We start from the raw sequence: 24059 nt of genomic DNA on the forward strand, positions 1-24059 counted from the left end.
CAAGTGGAAGGCTGCAGGGGGGAGGAAGGGAAGAGGAACTCCCACTGCATGGGTAATATCCAATGTAAGTCCTACTTAGAGTAGACCCACTAGAGTGAATGGGACTTAAGTTAGTCATGGGTCTCCTCTAAGTAGGACTTATGTAGGCTTTTACCATGAGCGGAACTCTGTGCACACAAAGTTGGATTTAGCCCGACGTCTACTCAGAAGTCTCTTTGAGTTTAATGGGACTTACTCCCAAGTAAGTGGGTATAGGATTGCAGCAAGAATCAACCTTCATCAGCATGGAGAATTAGCATGGACAATAGAAATAGAATTAGCGGGGAGAATTAGAACAGGTTTCTATGAACAGCTTTTCAAAAGCCCTACCCCTTATAGTCCCTATGACTTGTAAGGCATCCATTGGTTCATGTCACTAGCAGTGGACAGCCCTCCTCTCCCCAATCCTGAAGGTATTTCCCCATTAAAGGGCAGGACTGAAGTTAACTGAAAGATATTTTGGCTATACAGAAGGTCTTTTGGTAGGGCAATACATTCCTTTGTTCCTTCTGTTGCTCTCTGAAATAAGTTTAAGGTCAATAGATGTTGCCCATTTGCCTTCTGACTCATGAATCTCTGTCTCGAAATGCTCTTAGAACTTGTATGTGCTGTGTCCCATTTTGCGATCAACATGTGAGAAAGAGAGTTTGCTTTTTAGTCAGATTTAGAATATTTTGTTTTATAATTTGAATTTGTGACTTGCCTTCCTAAGAATAAACCTATTTTTAAAAAATAAATTGTACTCCAAACTGCTTCTGGTTTCAAGCCATCTGCACTTCTATGCTCTACATACGCCTACAAAGCAGTAGAATTCTTGATTTATTAGGTTTCTGGTAATATATTCTGTACCAAATCCAACAGATGAGTTCCAGAAAAGTTAGTATTTTATGTGCGAACAAGGAGTTATAATCAGGAATCTGTAGGTACAGATTAATCAACAGAGGGTCTGTTTGCACGTAACAGCAGCAAATCTTGGGTTAAGTACAAAATCTCAGTGCAAAAGGTTATGGGGAGAGCAATCTTATGGCCCCTAGGCAGCACCTGGAGGGCCATTGGATAGTTCAGTTTCCTGGGTCCAAGGTCAGAGACAGCACTCCAACATTGGACCCAGGAGTCTGAGCTCCCTGCTCCTCTCCCTCACAGCCAGTGTGGCAAGAACCATGCTGGCTGCCCCTCTGAGCTTGCAAAAGGGACCTCAGAGAGGCCAGAAAGAGGGTGGTTGTGTGGGCAGGGCGAGGAGGAGAAGGGGCTGGGGAAGCGGGGATATGAGCTATCCCCAGCCCTCCCAGCCTCCTTCCCTCCCCCCTCCACAGAGCCCAGCTATACTGGCAAAAACACCCATCTAGCACAAATGCATAGTGGGAGAAGTGCAGAAGCGACGATTGCCTCTGTGCTCCTCCCGCTATGTTCAGGATGCCTGTCATCCTTTGAGTTCAGAGGCTGACAGGCACCCAGATAGGACTGTGCCCTAACTCTGTAATTGTCATCTGCATGATAAAGAATGTGGACAGTTAAAAGAATTTGAGCTCTCTCTGAGTCTCATTCTCTTAATCCATGCTAAAAAAAAAAGAAAAAAAATCTCATGGAGCAGATCTGGCTTGGAGTCCAAATCTAGAATGTCACCCCCCGACAGGATGGAAGAGGGTTTTCAGTCTGATCCCTATTCCTCGATCTGCAACAGTTAGTACAGCTTCTAACAATTACTCCACCTCCTGCCCTACACTCATTCATCAAATCCACTGAGCCCCAGCTGCACTTCTAAAAGGGGTTTCTGACCTTCCTTAAAGCATCAGGATTAAATCAAGCATTAGATGACCTTACATGGAAACATCCATCCACCAGAGGTAAACTCTGCAAACTGTATAAGTAAAACTTGCAGTGTCTCCTGTTTTTCATGAAATATCTAATTATAGGAATGGGAACTTTCAAATCAATAGGGAGATACCATATTAAAATTTGAAACAGAAGTCTCGGTAACCATTTCCTTATATAAGTTTTGCTTAAAGGACCACAGAAGCACAAGCATGTTCAAAGCATTTTTACCATGTTCTTCTGTCAAAAAGGCACCCAAAATGGCTTACAAAAATCCACAAGTTTACAATCTAAAAGGCATGACACAAAAGGAAAAGGGATTGGGAGGGGGGAGGGGAAAAGCAAACTTAGGCACTAGAGTCTTTCTTACAAATTTCAGCATGTCATGGAGCTGGATCTAAGCAGATTCCTCTAATGCTGCTTCCTTTCCATCTGATGGTTCTTCAGTGGCAATTGGTAGCTGGAGGGAGGGGAGCTCTCAGCTAGAGCTGTATCCAGCATGATGAAGGGGTACCTATCTGCTGCTTCCTATCCCTCTGATGGCCTCTGCAGTGGTCTCAGTATAGTGGTAGAGAGAAATGTAGTTTATTTAACCCATGGGTTGTTGAGGTGTGCAGACTCAGCCATGCTAACAAACCATGGTTTGTTAACCATGAACAACCCAGAAAGAGAACCCATGGTTTGTTGTTGGCTTGTGAACTCTGGATTGTCGTTACATGTGAACCTAAAACCATGGGTTGTTTCATCAGGCTACAGAGACAGTGGGCAAGAGTGGTAAAAAAAAAAAAATTCCAGCCACTCCACATGCAAGTACTACAGCGCCACAAAGGGATTTGGGATACAGGGAGGGAGCAGGTGAAGAAGGAAGAAAAACCACCCAGGGATTGAGAAAACAAACCATGGTTTGTTTGATCATCTGCCAGACAACAAACCATGGGTTAAATAAACCATGGGTTAGCATTATGTGTGAACCAGGTCAGTGTTTAGTTTAAACCAGGCCATGCTTTTGCCCTATTCTGTTTTCCTTGTTGGGCTTCAACCTATGAATGTGTAAAACAATCAAGAGAATGTCTCTGCACAACAACGGGTTACTTTTTAACCTGATGGTCTAAGAATGCAATTTCTGGACAGGCTTAAGGCCTGGCACCTCTTATTTGCAGACTTACAGTTTTGAAAGAATTTCATGTATGCATGCATGAGATCAGTGTGGGCAGGTACACAATGCTAATATTTTCCTACTTACTGACAGGTACTGTGACATCTAGATAAATTAAGCTATCCTAGGGTGACCACTTATGAAATGCCATAAAAGAAAGTGCACCAAAAAAGACAAAAGAAGGCACTGATTTGCATAAAAAGTACATGTATTAATTTATACATATAGATGCAAAATTAGAAATAATTTTTATTTTGTTTTAATTTTAGTAAAAATACAGTACATCTCAGCATAGTGTGGAAGACTGTGACCAGTTGACCTATGTGCCTGCCTGTTCAGTCTGCTGCCCAGGTGCTAACTGTTGATGGGATATGGTTCTTTATCTTTAAACCAGAACTGAACAAGATGGCCTTTCAAGTAGAGGACACTTTCAAATAGAGGACTGTCCTCTGTAAAAGAGGACAGTTAGCCATCCTAAAATTGAACTTTTCTACTATTTGTGGATGTTTTAATATTACTATTTCTTAATGCATTACCTGGATTTGGAAAAACATTTTATAGTCAGAAAGGTGTATTTAGCTTTAAGGGTTTTTTTTGTGGGTGGGTGGATGGGCACAGCAATTTTGACAAAGAATGAAGAAAAGTGGAGGGGAATCGCCCAAACCGAGAAATAAGATTAACTGAAAACTACTTAGCCATTTAGAATACAGGCTTCAGAACTTGAGTTTCCTGAGCAGGTGTGAGTTAGTGCAGTGCTGCATAAAATGTGTGCTCTGCCTCTAGAGAGGAGAATGTAGCATCACTCCTGGGAGATTCCCTCTGGCTGACATACAAACAGTATTGGTGGGATCCAGGGGGAACTGTGTTTAGTTCTCTTAGGGCCCAATTTGGTAAACACTTATGCACTTGACTAACTTCAGGGGAACCATCTGCATGAGTAAACTTATTCAAGTGGGTAAGTGTTTGCAGGACACGACAGTCAAAAGTCAGAGTAATGAGGTCAGTAAACACTTAAAAAAAAAGGAAATACAGTGAAAAGATCACTCCATAATGTCTCATCCACACAACTATATTGTTTGTATTTTATTTCTTGTAAGATCTGAAAAATTACAGGAAACTGTACATTAAAAAAACCCTTCTTGACCTGAATTGCTGTTCTTCATTTAAAAGGAAACTGACTCTAAAGAATAGGCATTAAAAATAAATAAGACCTGAGCTTAACCCCCCCCCCCAAAAAAAACTGGCAAGGATGGTCAAAAGTCATCCAGGTAGCAACTGCTTATAGAATATGCATAAAATAACACTGGACACTTTAAAAAGACACTTTAGCAATTATGTGGTAATTACCTGCATTAAAAAGCTGTGAGACTTTCTTCCTACAAGCTGTCCTTTCCCCTAATTCTTTCTTCTATTGTCATGATAGTTGTCTTGACATTTTTGGCCTCAAAAATTGCTTGTGTTTCTTTTCTTAATGGTAAACTTCCGTGGTACTTCTCAGGCTTTTAACAGATTTGTACCTAGATAGGACATGTCTTATTCTATTGTTGCATGGATCATTGACCCATGACTTTCTGGTGTTTGTGATTTTTCTAGTCACATTGCTCCAGAACATACAGGTTTATGACTTGTTATGTGATCTCTGTGAGTTGAAAAGACTCAAAACATATGGCTGATCAGATGTTAGGCTTGGGGGAAATCAAAAATTAAACTCTCTCAGAGTTGTTAAGAGACTGCTTTGCTATATATTTTATGTGATGTGTGTGTGTACGTGTGTTGAGGGAGATGCCATCTTGGGACAAGACTTTGAGAAAAAATAGCTCTGAAAAATGAATAGTTTGTATGGTTGCTTTAATCTTTAAAGTCTGGTCAGCTAAAAGCAGATGTTGCAAACTAATATGGAAACATGCCTGAGGCCAAAAGAATTGGAGAACATACTTTCTAATAGTAAAAAGGGAACTGTTTTCGAAAACTACAGTGGACATGATCCAGTTAAAGTTAAGCACTTTTACAACCCATTGATTTCAATGGAGGCTCTTTAGACTCATTCATAACTCCCGTCATTGAAATAAATGGCTTAGAAGTGCTTACTTTTGACTGGAATGTATTTATATCGTTAAGTGGAATGTATTTATATCACAATATTATTTTGTTTTTGTGTTTATTTATTATTTATTTATTTAATGCATTTATATCCCGCCTTTTTTCCTCTTGCAAGGAACCCAAGGCGGCTTACATTATCCTCTTCCTCCTCTCCATTTTATCCTCACAACAACAACCCTGTGAGGTAGGTTGGGCTGAGAGTCTGTGACTGGCCCAAAGTCACCCAGTGAGCTTCCATGGCTGAGTGGGGACTAGAACCCGGATCTCCCGGCTCCCAGTCCAACACTCTCACCAGTAGGTTTCTAATGGCTAATGTTTTATGAGTTCTAACAAAGAGTTCTTTAAAAATCCTAATTAATTTCAAATGCTTCAGTTTTCTTTTGTACTAGGGTGTCTCCACATTAAGGAAAAAAACCCACACCCGTACCAGGTTTTCTTTTCTTATGGAGTCTTTCCACGATCACTATGGGCTGCTTTAGACAGCGACCAAGGGCGACCACATGATTTCTGATTGAAAACCCCCTCTCGGCAATGCTCCATAAGGTTCAATGAAACATCGCCATCTAGTGGTTGTATTATAGCACAACGCCGAATTTACACACGGGGGATATCCTGCAATATCCTGTGATAATTTTAAATAGTGCATTATCTCCAATCTTTTTAAAAGCGAGATTACTAGGGAAGGTGCAGGAGATGTCCTGGATGTTGATGACATCGTGTAAAGGACTCACAAACTTCTGTGAGAAGCCCCTAGCCACAGAGACCTCTCTGCCATATGTGATCCAGGATGAAGCGCCTCACTTCTAATGGTACATTTTGAGGGCCAGTATATTCCTGTAATTACCTGCACTGCTGTCTTGTCAGGGAAGGAGGTCTCTATGGTCACAATAAATTTGTTACCAGAATATGAGTGCTAACTGAATTGTTGATTCAGAATACACCTTAGAATACTTGTACAGAAATGATTTCCTCTGATGATACTTTGGTTTTAGCTGGATTAAACATGCACATATCAAAAAGAATGGAGTGCTTTTATCACTTAGGTTATTTCTACACTGAAGAAAAACCGTGCAGTCTTACCAAGCTTTCTTTGTTGTCGGGTCTTTCCACGTTTAGCATGGGCTCCCAGACAGTGACCAATGGTGACCACGTGATTACCGAGAGGGGAATTTTTCAATTTCAATGCTCTATTGTTTTCAGTGAAACAGCACCATGTAGTGGCTGTTTAATAGCGCAATGCCACCTTTACACACCGAGAAAAACCCGCAATAAATTTAAATAGTTGGTGGGGGGAGATTTTGCATAGTAATTGAAGAATCTGCAGTTGCCCCCGAGGTTGACTGCCACTGAAGAAACACTGAGGCTGCAGTCCTATACATATTTAGAATTATGTTTTTCTTTTGTTCGTATCTTATTGAAATGGTATGTATTAGTGCACTTGGTTGTAGTAATAGTAGTATAATAACTACTGCTACAACAACAACAACATCCATGAGAGGCTGAAGATATATGGTGTACATGGAGTATCCTTGCATGGAGTAATAGCACTGAACGGAACCATTTGGATGTATCTGGACTGCCTTCACATGCGCTGAAGTCTCCGAAGTGGGGAAAGTGATAACATCTCCCACTCTCCACACCAGAGGCCTCCAGTTATTTCTGCAATTGACCCAACAATCACCAGTACTAAACTGAAACCCTGTGTTAGTTTCAGTTTGTCTATACTATTGAGAGCTGTGCCCACATATTTTTTCACTTGCCAATGCATCTTCACTTTTTTCAATAAAAGTAGGCTGTTAAAACTCTGGGCATGTCCCATGTTTTTTTCTTCCCACAACTGATGTAACCATTCATCCAGACCTTAAACAGAACACTGGTTAATTCAAATCACATAAGAAATTTAGTGCTATCTACTATTTATTTTCCCTCACTGTCCCCTTAAGATTGGTCAAAATGCTACAGTAACAGAATTCTCCCTTCTTAAAGGCACAGCAGTCTTCTTCAGGCCTGGGTTTGGCAACTCTATTGTCTCCCAACTCCCTAGCCCAGTCCTGAAGCCTTTTCCTCCGCCTTTCCCTCAAGTTAATTGCTTGCTCTGTCCCTTTCCTTTAGGTAGCTGGTCTTTGGGCTCTCTGCTGCTTAAATTTCCCTACCTTCTGGGGCCTCATCCTAGTCAGCTTTCCTCCCCTCCACCTTCTTATGAAAGAAAGCTGGATTGTGAACCTTCTGTTTCTCATGACTTTAGCCTGAAGAAGTATAATTCATGTATTGAATCAATGGCTAAGTGGAACTAGCCCCACCTCATCGTGCATTCTTGTGCATTCTGGCTTGCCCCACCCCCCAGCATTTGCCCACATAGCACAAACATCTGCAGCAGGGAAGGCAGAGTGTGCAACATTGGAAGTGGGGCTACTTGGCATACTCCAAGCCATATGCTGATTCAACACACGTGCGGTTCTTCTAAAGTGTCTCTTTGGCCATTTCTACACGAGGCATTTATTGTGCGCCTGCGATTGGCCACTCACAGAAGTTTGCAGGTCCATTACATGACATTGTAGGCATCCAGGACCCCTCCTGTGCTATCCTCGGCGTCAGGCATCAGGATTTAAACCTCTTCTAATCGGGTTTGAATAAACCACATGTTGTACTGCTATTTTTCAGCCACTAGATGGCTCAGTTTTTCATTCAATGATATGGGACTGTCTGACTGTCACTGTCACTGCTGAGATGTTTGGTCACATTCACCATCTGAAAAGCCAATTGTCAAAGCGCCTCGGAAAAGGAAGTAAAATGCTCCATGGGGCTCCTGATTTTTTCTTTAATGTAGAGGAGCCCTCTGTCTGTAGGGATGGTTCCATTAGTAGCTGGAATGTTCCATTCTACCACAGCAGCTCAGTGAGTCTGTCTGAAGTTTCACTGCCACATGAAAAATACAATAGAGATGAAAACTAAACATGCAATCTAACATGCACTCACCACATATAATTCTGTGTTTCACTATCAGGAACAGGTAAAAAGTGCCTTTTGAAGTGCTCTATATGCCGTTTCAACCCACATGCACCAGACACATGGTATTTTCCAGCAAAATGAATCACTCCTACTCAAGAGGTCATTTGAAAACTGCTCAAAATAGTAACTCCCCCTTGTGCCTCCTTTGGGCTTATCTCCACAGTGCTTAAACAGCTAAGGTAGCCTTCCCCAGGCTGGTGTCCTCCAGATGTGTCGGACCACAACTCCCAGCATCCCTGATACATACATATTTGGAAGGCATCGGGTTGTGGAAGGCTGAGCTAAGGAGTCAGTTGTACCTTTGAAGCTTTGAACAAGGCAAAATATTCCTCCCCCTAGATTTGTCCAATAAAGCTTATAGACTACCGGGGAGACCAGCCTTGAATAAAGAACTACACCTCCCAGGATTCCTTCCCAAACCTTCCTTTATTACCATGGGTGTGTTTCTTTCTTCTTCCTTCCTTTGACTCCTCCTAAAAGAGGTAACGGTTCTTGTCCTATCACTTTAATAAGACAAATGACAGAATGTGCACTATTGGCTGGGGAACAGACAGTCCTGTATGAGAAGGGGAAGCACATTTTTTTTCAAAAGAGAAAAGGTGGGAACTGCTGATTTAAAATATGGACAGTTATTTGAAGTGCTTGGCTGGCCCGTCCCCTCAGCTTTCACCATTTCAAGGTAGCCAGTAGAGGCCAGGGAAACTACCTGAGAGGGCATTTAGTTTAACTTTTCCCACTTTGGCGGGAGGGAGAATTTTTTCCTGGGGCTGAAGTCCACCCAAAGATATGGAGCCAACCAGTTACTTTAAAACAGAACAATCCTTCACTTTGAACTCTTTTGGGCCTGCTCTTCCTTTGAATTTATGTGACCCAAAGAGCGGAATGTACCACAAAGACAAACATTGTCACCTTAGTTAAGCTAAAGAAAGGGCTGCCACTTCTCCCAAGTAGATACATGAACCTGTGCAAATGCACATGTGTGTTCATATTCATTCAGTTCAATATAATAACTTTCAAAATGGCTGCTTGCCATTTAGCTCTGCTTTTACTCTGAGGGGGAAACACAATTAGGGCAATCTTTCATGAGTCATTTAGAGCTCCCTTCCTTGGGTGGAAATTCTAAAGAAGACAATTCATGTAAGAAAAACTACACAAGAACTGTTATTGCCCTTATTAGGTTAAAAAAGTTGTATTCTATTGAGGGTGTATTATCTCTCTGTGTACGGAGTGGTCAGAGTGTGCAACTGGGGGGAGACCCAGGTTCAAATCCCCATTCAGTCATGAAGCTGACTTGGTGACCTTGGGCCGGTCACCAGCTCTCAGCTGGTTTACCTCACAGGGTTCAAATGGTGGGGAGTGGGCCATATACAACACCTTGAGCTCCTTGGAGGAAAGGTGGGATAAAAATGTAATACATACATACATGCATATAGTTTATTTTGTGGTCTCTTACAGCTTATTGACAATTCACACCTCATTTCAGTACAATGGCAGACCCTGCCTTTTCTTTGGATAATTTGTTCTTTGAAGGACCAGGTGGAAAGCAAAAGTAAGTTGGTCTGGTGATGTGATTTAGTGAGCAGTACTTTGTTTTTGAGGGTGGTGGTAAAAGTAGTTGGGCGGTAGTTGTATTTTTGGCTCTTTAATGACTACATGGCTTCAGTAAAATGAAATAAGGATTTTTACCTTCACCCAGCCATAATAACTGATTCTCTCTATTCCAGAATATCTCCGTGCTTTTAAAAATAATTGGTATCTCTTAATTTCACCTTTTGTATTTCATAGAATGCACAGCCCTAGATTTTAGTACCAATAATAATTTATTTATTAATTAGGCATTTACTGTATGATTTGTTATTTTTGTTAGCCAAATCATACACTAAATGCCTAATTAATAAATACATTATTATTGGGACTAAAGTTTAGGGCTGTGCATTATATTCTATGAAATATGAAGAGTGAAATTAAGAGATACCAATTATTTTTAAAAGCACTGAGATATTCTGGAATAGAGAGTCAGTGATTATGGCTGGCTGAAGGTGAAAATCCTTATTGCGTTTTATTGAAGACATGTAGCGCTGGGAGATCTGGGTTCTAATCCCCTTTTGGCCATGAATCTTACTGGGTGACTTTGGGCCAATCTCAGCCTAACCTACCTCACAGGGTTGTTATGAGGATAAAATGTAGAGGAGGACCATGTAAGGCACCTTGGGTTCCTTGCAAGAGGAAAAAGGGTGGGATATAAATGTAATAATAAATAGTCTTCCTCTGAAGAGGGCTTCCATACCTAAAGATTCCTACAGTGTAGGGTAGTTGTGCACGATTACATAGTAGCAGAATATCTCAGAATATTGGGAACAATAGTGGTGCACTTGTGGTTCACTGCATACCAAATTATCTTTTAACTGAAGTGGGTTAACAGAAGCCTTACATTTTAAATATAACACATTTTTCAAGTGTAATGTTAAAAGGGATAATTTAGAAGTGACACAACAGTCAATATGTTCTCCTGTGGTTTGTCATTAATTTGGTGGGAAACACTTACATTTTTTTGTTTCATGTTAATATATTGGAAACAGATATCTAGAAAATGAAGAGCCAACAAACTGGTATCTTGCACCTGTTCCATCTGCTTTTGAAATTCCACCTACTCAAGAGCTACAAATTGAATTGGAAATAAATAACCCAAAAGGTAGAATGTTTTGTGGTTGGTTTTAATACGATGAAGCATTGTACTTTAAAACAAATACTCAGTTACTCTCTTCAAATATTATTACCTTTGCCTACTTTCCCTGAAGTATAGAGTGATTTGAACTGGGGCCAAATTAGATTATATGCAAAATGCATGATTGAATTGCATGCATCCTTTCTTAAAAAATAACAGCCATGGAGGTGGGGCTATTATAATGAACTGCAGTGCCAACCCCAAGCTGCTATTAATTGGGTGAAAATTCCTCCCCCACTCCCTGTAGTTATTTATCCCTAGAGGGAAGCTGTTATTGGCACTAATGACAGCTTCTCTCCTGGGACAAAAAGCAACTGGGGTGGGAGGTAGGGATTTTCATTGGGACGAGGGTGCAGGGGGAGTCTTGATCTTGCATGCTGCAGTCTCAATTTTGATCTCATGCCTGTTATTTTTCTACCCTAACAAAAATCCTGTTAAGTGAAATGGAATTGCACATCTCACAAATCATCTAGTTTGGCCCTCAATACCAGTCTCATCATGATGTGATGTAAAGCAGTCCATTCTAGCTGGCAAATTTCATAGTGTGTGCATTTTTTCTGCCTCTGTACTCCATGTATTATTTATTTATTTAAAACATTTGTATCCCGCCCTATATCATTAAGATCTCAGGGCGGCATACAGGTAAAATCAATTTAAACAGCATAAAACAATAAATAATTTAAACAGCTAAAAACATACTAAACCATTAAACAAGCTAATACCAATTAAAATCTAAAACAATAAAACAGTTAAAATAATGTGCTACTTTAGGGAATGCATTTAGCCCTCTAAGACTTTGGCAAAAAGCCATGTTTTTACTTAGCTCCAAAATGAAACCAATATATGCACCAATTGGACCTCCAAGGGGAGGGCATTCCACAACTGGGGTGCCACAGCAGAGAAGGCCCTCTCCCATGTCCCACCATAGTGTATGTCTCGCACTGATGGGATGCAGAGGTGGGCCCCTCCAACAGATCTCAGTCCTTGAGCAGGCATATATACGGAGAGGCGCTTCCTCAAATATTGAGGTCCCAAGCCGCTTAGGACTTTAAATGTCATCACCAGAACCTTGAATTCTGACCAGAAGAGTATTGGAAGCCAGTGCAATTCCTTTAAAACTAGTGTTATGTGATCTTTATGAGATATTCCGGTCAGCAGTCTAGCTCATTTTTATTAAAAATGTTCAGTCCAGAGTGTTTGTATATGTGTGTGTGTTATGCCATTTTGTCTTTTTGGTTCAGGTATGAAAAGTCTAAGGCTTGAGGTGAACATAGCTAGCTCTCTGATGTTAGAATTTTGTGGGCTACAGACAACAGTAGGAAGCAATTTACATTAAATAGGATAAATGCATACAGGAACTTAAGTTAACTCAAATACCAACAACAACAAGTATTAGACATGTGGCAAGTTCAAGGCACATTACAGCAGGATTCACAATGTGAATGGCTCCAATTATATACCCGGAGAGATTTCAGAGCACGGTAACGTTCCACACGCTTGAAATTATGTTTTGTTTTGAAAAGAAGGTAAAAGTTATTTCTGTATGTGAGAACTCTTTTTAAATAACGCCATTAAATAACATTGTTGGCATTGTACTAGAGTACTTTACGTTAGCACAACACAATTGATGTTAGCAGTTGCACCCCATTGGATACTGCCTGTGTATGTTTTTCACCATATAAAGTAATACTTTTTTTTAACCAAAGGTGAGTGATTTGAAATCTTATACATTAGGTTCCATAGCATATTTAAAACTTTTGATGATATATTGTATTTTTTTGAGATTTGTGTAGCAAACAACTCAGCTTTTGCTATGTTTAGATATATGTGTTGTAAGATTTAGGAGTGGGCTGGGGTCTGCTGGGAGTTATAGGCTTTCTTCTGTCTAAACTTGCATAGGATTGTACCTTAGATGTAGTATTACATCTATTATGGGATACCTGAGGTCTAGGGACCTTTCTGGGATGCATTAGTCAAATATATATAAAAGATGGCTTCTGTGTCAATGACTATACAAAGAAAAGCAAAAGCATATGAAATCTTCTATGGATAGCACTGGCAAATGAAGAAAGTACAATAAAGCAATGAGAACAAGAAAATGAAGTTTATTTTACTTTATAAAAGTTTTATTGAACTGACAGATCATTGGTAGGCATCACATTCTGTATTCTTTTGTATGCACAAAGAGAATTATATGCCATCTTTTAAGAGCATTACTGAAAGATAAAAATTCTAAATGCATGTACTTTGCTATGAATTCTAACAAGCAAAGCCTGTAGGTGTTCAATTAGGGGTGGTAGATAAAAGTCATTTTCAGGCCAATAGCCTGGAATTAATTCCATTGTTCCTCCTTGACCTTGATTAATATGAAAACAGAGCTTGTCAACTGCCTTGTAAAAACCCATCAGAAAATAAAGTATTAATTAATTTTCCAGAAGGGGATGGTGATGAAAGTGCCTGCTCAACATTCAGGAGAAGGTAGGATTTTTTTTGGCCAATTATAATAATTCATCAAATATCAGAACCATATTATTTTAGATACATTTGTCAAAGACTGAGTTTTTGATCTTTGAAATGAAAGTGCTTAATAGGGCTCCAGGCAGTTGCGTTAATATTCTTTTGAATGTAAGAAAATCTGGGATAGTTCCTTTCGGCAATGTTTTAATACAGTAATTAGATTTGCTCTAGGCACAACCCTTTTTACAAGGATTTAAACACAGGATTTAGTTTATTACTTTAGTTAAGAGGCAGCTGACTTACTACCACATGCACTTTTAAAATCCCACACAGAGACATAGTTCTGTGGCATGTTATCCATCAATTAGTTTATTTATATACTTTTAAGCTGTCACAGGACTCATGTATGCAATCCATCTCCTTTAAATGTCAATCACAAAATTCATATTACTTTAATGGTAGCGGATTAAAACTTTGCCAATTTGCTACAGCTGACTGGCACTGTACTTCTCAGAAATTTGTTCAGAAAGTCCAGGTAATTTTAAACGATGTACTTCGAAGCCAGCTAGATAATAATGAATGCTGATACTCAACCCAATTTGTAGATGTATGTACCACTCCTTGGATGTGTAGTATCCAGGGAATTTCTTCCTATTTAAGTACATTGGCCACAAGTAGTAAAAAATAAGAAGAAGCAAGGAATGAGTTCAAGTGAGCACTTTTGCCTTTTACAAAAAAGAGTGTTACCTTCTGGTTACTTTTCAAGCCTTGTATTGTACCTGTCCAGATACAGTATACTTTGTGACACACCTTGGAATATGCAAACTATATGATGTTCTCAGAAGGCAAACCATACAATGTTCTTGAAAGGCTCCATATGAATGGTTTTGGATGTTATGCTGAAGCAGAAAAACAGATGTACAAGATTTTCTGACAAATGTCTCCCAGCAGGAAGTCACACAACTTCCCTATACTGCTGATGCATCTCACTGTGGGAGAGATGCAAAATGTCCTGCTTTGGATGTTACATCAGAAGTGTTCAAAGCCACTGCAACTCTCCCTTCTCTCAGAGTGATATTGTTTCCTTTATCTGTACTCAGCTATCTTCTGAAAAACAAAGCATGTATCTTGTTGTTCTACGCCCAAGTCTGCACAACTTGTTTTCCCTCTAAGATGAATGTGGCCCACCAGCCCTTTATGATGGGCCAACCAGGGCTGAATTACCGTCCTATTTTTGTTGTCTGTTCCAGGAATAGGAGTGTAGATGTGTGAAACACCTGAGGCTGGTGGACAGTGTTCAGCTTGTCAAGCTTGTTGGTTAGTCAAAAGTTGTGCCAGCCTGTTTTAAGTGATTTTTTTTAAACATGACATGAAACAATAGAAGATATAGTATACAATTGTCATGTAAGTAGGTGTGTGTGTGTGTATGTGTATTATATGAAAATATCCTTTGCATTTCTTACAGCTTATTTAAACCAACCAATTATACATATGCAAATACAGGCAAAATAGAGAGCACCAATGCCAAGAGAGGAACTGGCACATACTGTAATATTACTAACAACAAAGAGATGGAAAAAGAAGACCTATGGAAAAAGAATATGCAGATAGCTCAATATTCAGATTTTAATCTCCTTAGTGTAAATGATATTTTTTCTGCTTCTGCAAATGGAAATGGAATTGAAAAAGTACAGTCATTTCCTTGTGTTTCAAAAACTTCTAGCATGGAAGGTAAATTACACACTTTTCCTGTAATTTTTCCCTACAAAAGGTATTTACAACACAGGCTTTATGCAATAACTATGAATAATGTATATTCATGAACAGAACTATAGACGGAGTCAGGAAATGCACAATAGTTAAATCTGTTTGAGTAATATAAAATAAGGAACATAGTATTCATGTAGAAGGTCAGAAGCAAATTAAAAAAAAGATGTGAATCACAAAAAGGTACACCTAAGCCAGATAAGACCAAAGTAATTATAATGGGGTAGAATTAAATGCATGCCGCAAAGAGCTTAGCGCTCTGCTATCTTGAGGTCAACCAGGAAAACTGATGAAAAGAAAGCTATGCATTGTCCCTTCATATCTTCCCTTCTTCCTTTTCTGCTCCCCTACCCCCCAATCACATTTAATCTTGCTATGTTGCAGCAAAGAATTAGTCCAGCATTACGCAAGCAATTCTTTCTTGCCCTTTTTACGTTAGTCTTAAATAGGGATGTACGAAAGTGACTTACCTTTCGCGGATTATGTTGATGGTGGGGGGGAGGCGTTCCATCCCTCCCCCTGGAATCCTGGCCGGGGGGGGGAGGCACTCCGTTCCTCCCCCTGGAATCCTCGAACGGCCAGCTGTGCTCCATGGCAGCTCTGCGGAGCAGCCGGCCAGGCCTGGCCCGGCCAGGCCAGAGCCGTCCGCAGCCAGATTTCCAGCCACGGAGGGCTCTGGGTAAAAAACAAACAAACAAACAAAAAAACCGCATACACAAATGGCGGTGGCTACGGACGCCGCCATTGTGTTCCTTCTTTTTGGCCGTCCTAATCTACGTAAATATTTACGTAGATTAAGACAGCCAAAAAGAAGGAAAACAAATGGCGGCGGCCGTAGCCACTGCCATTTGCGTACGTGTTTTGTTTTTTTTTAAACCCACCCAACCATGATAGGCTACGTAAATCTTTACGTAGCCTATCACGTCTTTTTTTTTTTATACAAGTCTGGAAATGGCGGCGGCAGCAGCCGGTTGGAAGACCGGCCACTGCTGCCACCAGAGCTGCCGCCGGAGCCGCCGCCACCCGGAAGATCCGCCCCAGGTGAGTCTCGTCCCGGGGGGGATCCGCGGGGGGGCGGGGGGGTGGCAGGCCGTTCCACCACGGAGTTCGGGGGGCCGAATGCACTGGCATTCGGGCTCACCGAGATCCGTGGCGGAATTCTCTGACATCCCTAGTCTTAAACAGGCCCCTAGACGGTTTGAAGGTGAATGACAGCAAGAGATACAGTATGAAAGAGGTCTAGAGAGCTCGGAGTGGCAGGAGACTAGCTAAGTTGGGAGAGGGCACATATTTGATGTCTCTGAAGAGTCTTTTCACAGGCATTTCATGGAGCTAGAGCAAGGAACACTACACCTTTGTGTCATGGTGTAAGCTGCTCCTGATGAGGCAGTCTAATGGACTGGCACAAAATATTGTCAGAAGCAACGAACTTGGGTTTATTTTTCTTCCCTTCCTTCAAATGTATCATCATTTCTTTTCCTCTGTGATGTATTTTGTGGATAGGTTTGTTGTACTGTAGGGTGCACAGACACACTATTATAAAGAGGACCATACAAACCTAAATCAATTCAGGACATTTGCCTGCCTACATAACCTCTTTGAATATTGCAGACTTCTGCCCTTGCTTTAAATCTTGAATTGGTGTATCTACCTGCAACATCAGTGTAACATCATGGTTGGTGGGATTACATCCCTTCCTCAGTATGTCTGTTGACACATCAAGACTTGTGATATATAAGAAAAATAGCATTTATAGAAATTAGGACTATTTATGCACATTATCCAGGTTGTAAAGCGATTGGGTTGTATCCAGTCATTTCCTTGTGTTTCAAAAACTGCTAGCATGGAAGGCTTTTATCGTGCACTCGTGGTCGGTCACTCATAGAGATTTGCGGGTCCTTTTCATGATGTTGTCAACCTCCGGTGCCTCTCCTGTCATTTTTAAGCTTTATTCCGCCTTTTTTTGATTCACCTAAAATGCAATAATAAATATGAACTGCCATCAAAGAGGTGGTGTATTTCTGGAATCGTGCAATATCGCAGCACCATCTACTGGCTATATAAATGAAGCATATGGAACTTGCCCACAAAGGAAACACCCCCACTCCAAAAAAGGGGGGAAGCCTGTGTATCATGCTGACCGTAATCCTGCAAAGACTCCAGAAGACGAAGCCCCAGTAGGGGTGTGGGATTTTTTGTTTCTACGTAGAGAAGTCCTTAGTCGTGCTTAGAGTAGATCCTTTGACATCGATGGCACTTAAGTTAGCAATGACTGTCTTTTCCCACTGATTTCAGTGGGACTACTTGAAGTGTGACTACGTCTGAATATAACCCCCCTTTTTTGTTTAATTGATCTTGTAAACCAGGGGTGCTAAAATTCAGGCCCAGGGGCCAAATTCAGTCTTCTTGCAGTCCCAATCTGGCCCTCTGGATCTGGGTTTGCCAGATGGCTATGCCCCTTTCTCTGACCACCAATCATTTGGTGGTTTCCCAGCTTTTGTGCAGTTTTTCCCCATTCTGAAATGTTGAAATGCTTTTCCAAGACTTAGTTACTGGCAGTAAGAGCTTTAAGCTAAAATATGCTGTATTTTTTCTCAAACCCCTTTTGCTTCGGCCCCACCCACCACTGGAATGTGGCCCCTGAGAGCTTCTCCAAAATGGAATTTGGCCCTTGAGCTGAAAGAGGTTCAACACCCCTGTTATGTTGTAAATGGATGATAGCTAAAATAAACATTCATTCATTCACTAGGAACAACTGAAAAAAAATTGATGGTTTTGAGGCCTGTGACTGAAATCCGTATCCTTTTCTGTGCTACAAATATAAAAGCATATTTTCTTGGTTGCATAGAATGTAAGCTATAATGCTTTTTAATATGCTTTCAAAATCCAGAAATTAATAATGTGAGTAGGGGATTCCTATATATGGCTATAATAGGGAAGCTATTCATCAAACACATTACTTTATTGATGGCCATGATCCAGAAGAGGAAAATTGAGCACATCCATATTCACTATGACTGTGTGACTTCAGCGGGTCACCAGCACAGACCACTGGAATGCTCTGCTGAAACAATGAATACTGTTTAGATTTGTTTAGAATCAGTATTTCTGTATATATTTCAGTGTTTATTTCAGTTTCCTCAAAATGTCTGTTTCCTTATTTGGATTTTTTTTTTAATTTGTACCTTTCGTTTTTTTTGGGAAATGTCTCCCTAGTCCAGGAACTGCTAAGTCTCCATTTATTTATTTTCCAGACAAATGTGTAAAAGTAGAAAGTCCTTACTTAAATTTGGAAGACATATTTCAGTGTAATGGTTGTATCCTTTCTTCATTAAATTCTTTGGCTCCTTAATATGATTTTAAGCAATTCAGTTTAGAAATATTTTCAAGGAGTTCCCTTATTTTAATTATATTCAGTCCAAGGCTCTGGATGATGTAAGTATGGAATAGTTTTAATCGTGCTAGTTTTAAATTATTATTATTACGTTTGTGGTAATTTATAAAGAATTCATAAATTAGCAAAATTTCTTTGTTGCCAATTACATAAAAATGTTGCGTCAGTTGCATCCAGTGTTAGTCTAACTTAAGTCCCATTCATTTCCAAGGGACTACTCTAACTAGGATTAACACTGGATACAACCCAGTGCCTCATTCCCATAAACCCAGCATGCACAACTTGTGACCCACCAAGCTAAATGGGGTTCACCACCATATATGGCAGCCTCCTAGAGGCTCAACAAACTTCCTGTTCTTGCTGTTTGCCTGGAACTACAGAAAGAAGGGGGAATAAGATCCATGGTCAGAACCTTTAGCTTAATGTAGTAGCAAGTGAAATATGTGCTCGTGGCTGCAAGCCTATGCACATTTACCTGGGAGTAAGTGTTGTTGAACATCGTGGGAGTTACTTCAAATAAATATGCATAGGATTACACTGTAAGGTAAGTGCATTAAAGACTGCATCAGGAGAACATTACAAATCATGCCATTCATTGAGCATGTTGTGAGCAGATTAATTATCTGAGCTCTTTAGCAAACCTGCTGCAGTTCTCATAATTTATGCTACAAGTTATACCATAAACCAGAATGGGATTGCTATAAACCAGGGATGGGGAAACTTTCAGTTGGAGGACTGAACTGAATTTTGGAGGCTGGATTCCAGTGGTGGGCAAGGCCAAAAAACCCAGCACGTTGTAGCTTTTACTGCTGGTAACTAAGCCTTTCAACCTTTTGAAGAACATGGGGACGATACCTTTTGAAAGGCATTTCAATCTTTTAAGAATGGGAGAAAAAACTGCAAAAGGCTGGGTCATCTGGGGAACCTTAGGGGGCTGGATTAAGACCCTAGGAGAGCCGGATTGGGACCCCAGGACTGTGGTTTCCCACCCCTTCTATATAAAACTTTTAGGGAATATGACCTTATTTTGACAATAAAGGAGCATATTTCTAATAGGCTGCAATGCTATACCCATGTACCTGGAAGTAAGCCAGCCTTCCCCAACTTGGTACCTTCCAGATGTTTTGGACTACAACTGCCAGCATTCCTGATCATAGGCTGTACTGGCTACAGCTGCTGGGAGATGAAGCCCAAAATATCTGGAGGGCACCAGGTTGGGGAAGTCTTAAATAAGCCCTTTTAAAGTCTGCAGAACTTACTTCTGCATTGACGCATATAAGGTTGTGCTCTGTGCTACTTATAGTTTTGTAAACTGCCCAGAGAATGTCAGCTGTTGGGTGGTATAAATACATAAATAAAAATAATAAATAAATATTTTATGCAGAAATAAATGCTAAAGGATGATTACTTTAAATTTATTCTGAAAATTATGCTGAAGAACAAATCCTACTGTATATTTTTAGTGATAGACCACTGTCAATGCCTGTCATCTTCTATGTGCACTCCTCCCTCTTGAGAAAATTGAGGACTGGTTTTGTGTTAGCAATGCTACCGCAGGCTTTGCTACATAATAGTTGTAGCTGTACCACATATTCTTTGCAATTGCTCAGTCACAGATACCAAGGAAAAAGTCTTGCTTCCATTGTACCTTTTTTGCTCTTGTGTTAAGTAAAAAGTTCATATCTGATACATAAAAATTTAGTCTTTTAAAAAATATATATGAGGCGGGTTGGTGGCATGTGCATCAATACATTAATAATAAGTCAAAATAGGTGCACTTGACTATTGTGCTAGATTTACTGTTCATTTTTCTTTTCTAGCTCCTTTACACAGACAGAAATTTTGTGATCTGTGCACCAACCGGTTCTGGAAAAACTGTAATGTTTGAGCTTGCAATTACCAGGTTATTAATCAAGGTACCAATGCCTTGGTCAAATATTAAAATTGTCTATGGTAAGTATGCCATATGTTGAAGAGTTAATTATTATTAACAGTCAAGAAGAAAATGATTTCATTCTTGTTTTGTTATGTAGATTGAGTTTATTTGATTGTTGAATGTAGGCTTATGGTAGCAGCAAACGAGTACTTACACTTTACTGAGGGCGCAATCCTATCCAGTTAGGTGGCCGCCTCCGAACCTGGATATCCAAAAGCAGAGCAGGAGAAGCATGGAGGGGATCGTTCCCTACATGCTTCTCCTGCCCTGCATTTTCTGCTAGACAGCCGATTGCGGCTGTCTAGCCATGGGAGGACAGAGCAGGGAAGGAGGCTGCTGTACGACACATACAATGTGTCGTACAGGCATTTCCACCCTCCCTGCCCCAGAACGCCCCCAGCTACTCCCCTTTTCGCTTTTTCCGTGCTCCTCTTGCGAGTGCGGAGGACAGGGCTGTTTCACACTGCCTCCTGGATAACACAGTATCTTATGGCTGTCTAGCCGCTGTCTAGTGGCCATAGGATTGCTTCCTCCATGTGTTTTATTTTTGATTTGCTTTATAGCAAAGCTTGTTGTTGTTCTGTGACATACTTCCTCTAGTTTTGATCTGGAAGATCCCTGGGTCAAACCTATCTTGATCTATGAATCTCAGTAGGGCCCAGTTACTGTTTTTATTTCCATGTTGAGCAAGCCAGTATTGTGGTTCCCAGCTCTTCTCCTCCTCTCCATGTCTGTTAGGGCAGAACTGCATGTTACAAGGAAACGTGGGGTTCCCAACCCTATGTTTCTGTCATAATACTAACAGAATTATGTGTTGGGACTTCTGCAGGCAGCCAGGGGATGCATAATCCTCCTGCCCTGGCAGATGCACCCTCCCAGTTTTACTGGGCTTTGAGACCAGAAGATGATGGCTGTATGCAAAGATTACTGGGAGCTGGGAAGTGGGAACTGCAGGGAAGAATTGGCAAATGCAAAAGTGGTTGTGCATAGCCTGCCTGCCAATCCTCCCCTACAAATCCCTTCCCCAATATCAGGTCTTGGCTGGCATCTGCTTCTGTTTGTCAGGTGTGGTCCACACACATGCTGGAGCAAGCAGATCAGGGTCCAAGGAGACAGAGGCATAATCGGAGCCGGGCCATAGGCCCAGTAACAGGAAGGCAGATCAGGGTCTATGGGACCAGAGCCATAATCAGGACCAGCTTGGCAGTTGAGTACCAGAGAAAACAGTGAGGTGAAGCAGGGTGAGGCAAGATACCAGGGGTCTGCTGCTGCTACTTGTAATACAATGTTGTTCATACTAAAGAGCCTGCTCTGAGATCAGGGCTTAATAGGCCTAGGTAAGAGGGGTTTGGCTGGTGGGGTATTTGACTGTTACTGTAGCCTAGATGGCAGCCTTGTCCTGCAGTGCTTAGTCAGCTAGGTTTGCAGTGGAGAAACAGCACCAATGTTTTAGGTGGTAAGGTGTCAATTCCTGACTGTTGGGTGCTCCAGTCTGAAACACTACCCCAGCACCTTACATCCTGCATTCACTTTGACCAGCAGACATACATTTAGGAAATGCATGTTTGCTGCTACAACATGTAGTTCCGCCTTCACAAGGTAAAGGCAATTCCATTTGCTCCATCTGAAGTGCTAGCTAGGCAGTCTTGTAAAATTGTCATTCCTAGAGATACTATATAGGCCCTGAAGGTCACACTAAAAAGCAAACTTGAATGTTGTAAAAGCATAACCAGTTGCGTTCCTTTAGGATCAGTCTTTTAATTCAATATTTCTGTGTAAATGGAACTAGGATTCTCCATGATGAAAAGTACTGATTGTAACCAGTTGTTGTAGTAGTAGCAGTAATAGTCATTATCATCATCATAGAATAGTAGGGTTGGAAGGGGCCTACAAGGCCATCGAGTCCAACCCCCTGCTCAATGCAGGAATCCAAGTCAGAGCATCCCTGGCAGATGACTGTCCAGCCTCGTCTTGAACGCCACCAGTGTGGGAGAGCCCACTACCTCCCTAGGTAATTGGTTTCATTGTTGTATTACTCTAACAGTCAATAAGTTTTTCCTGATGTTCAGCTGGAATGTGGCTTCCTGTAACTTGAGCCCATTATTCCGTGTCCTGCACTCTGGGATGATCGAGAAGAGATCCTGGCCTTCCTCTCTGTGACAACCTTTCAAGTACTTGAAGAGCGCGATCATATCTCCCCTCAGTCTTCTCTTCTCAAGGCTAAACATGCCCAATCATCATCATCATCATCATCATCACAACTTTTGTTATTTGCTAGAGTAGGGATGTACAATAATTTCATTTCTGTTCACAAATCATGCAAACATGTCCCGTTTGCAACCCCAAACATGAATGTGAGCAGGAGCACAATTCTCAGGAAATTTTCACAATTTCTTGAACTTGCATTCATGTTTGAAAGTGCACACTTCCAAAAATATACACTTACGCAAATGCCCATTTCTCCCCTGAGTCTGCATTTTCACACTTCATGCTATGGGGGGAAAGTGTGTATTTTGGGTGTGCGCTTTTAAAAATGCATTTTTTTCTGATCAAAATACACATTTTTCTTGAATGAATTAAAAAAAAGATGCTCGTGTTTGGGAACGCAGACGAGGCAAATCAAACTTTGAGGGGGAATTTGGAGAACCTCAACAAGCTCAAACATCACATGTTTGCCTATCCTTATGCTAGAGATTTATCCACTTATGCTGGACAAAATAAAGGTGGAAAAATATTTACAGAGCAATCCTATGAGGAGGGAGCCATACCCATGATGGAGGAACTGCCACTCCCTAAACCTTTCTGGTCTCATGCCAGCTAGGGCAAAAGAGGATGGTGGCATGCTTTTTTCCCTTTCCCCTCCCTTTTCCTCTACCGGTTGTTCCGGATGGTATACTTTTTCAGCTCAGATAACTGCAGGAAGGAATGGAGTCCTTAACTTGGGAGAAAAGAGTGGAAGAGTTTTTGTTTCACTGAAAAATCTGATCATTTTAAGTGATATGTTTGGAGACCTGTTTAAACATGTCTTGTGTTCCCCTGCTACTCTCTATTGTTTTTAGTGGCTCCAATAAAAGCTCTCTGCAGTCAGCGTTTTGATGACTGGAAAGAAAAATTTGGACCCATTGGACTCATCTGTAAGGAACTAACAGGGGATACAGCAGTGGATGATTTATTTGAAATACAGCATGCCCACATTATTTTGACTACACCAGTAGGTTTCACCTATACATAAAAAATTCATTGCTTGTGGATGAACTTAATTTCTCATCAGTTTCTAATGCTGGGAAATTACTGGAAAATTTCAGGATTGCTTAAAAAATACTTTACTTGTAGCAATAAATTTGATCAGTCCACAGCAGCCTTCCCCAACCTGGTGCCCTCCAGTTGTCTTGGATGTCAACCCCCATCAACCCCAGCCAGCATGGCCTATGGTTGGGAATACTGCGAATTGGAGTCCAAAACATCTGGAGGGCACCAGATTGGGGAAGGCTGATCTACAATTTATCAAGCTGTAAGTGCTCTATGCATTTGTTTTGTGTAGCATTGTGTAAGAAGTTTCTTTTCTTATGTGTAAAGTGTCATGCACACTGATAGTATTGTTTATACAAGAATTAATTTTCAGTTTTATTGCATTACTATGAATTTTTTGTTGGGATTTTCTCTA

General features: G+C 40.8%; 1 protein-coding gene across 1 annotated transcript in view; it reads left to right on the forward strand.

Moving 5' to 3' along the window:
* HFM1 (helicase for meiosis 1) overlaps positions 1-24059 on the forward strand; it is a 120526-nt gene that overhangs the window by 43542 nt on the left and 52925 nt on the right. The window contains exons 2-9 of the mRNA XM_084851938.1: positions 9600-9665; positions 10696-10808; positions 13277-13319; positions 14764-15029; positions 17815-17862; positions 18430-18500; positions 20280-20412; positions 23455-23606. Coding sequence (XP_084708064.1) covers positions 9600-9665; positions 10696-10808; positions 13277-13319; positions 14764-15029; positions 17815-17862; positions 18430-18500; positions 20280-20412; positions 23455-23606 — 892 coding nt within the window. The remainder of the gene's footprint in view (positions 1-9599; positions 9666-10695; positions 10809-13276; positions 13320-14763; positions 15030-17814; positions 17863-18429; positions 18501-20279; positions 20413-23454; positions 23607-24059) is intronic.

Source organism: Heloderma suspectum, chromosome 4 (genome assembly GCF_057233095.1).
Source record: "Heloderma suspectum isolate Gila_16-S chromosome 4, 16-S_ref, whole genome shotgun sequence".
Taxonomy (NCBI): Eukaryota; Metazoa; Chordata; class Lepidosauria; order Squamata; family Helodermatidae; genus Heloderma; species Heloderma suspectum.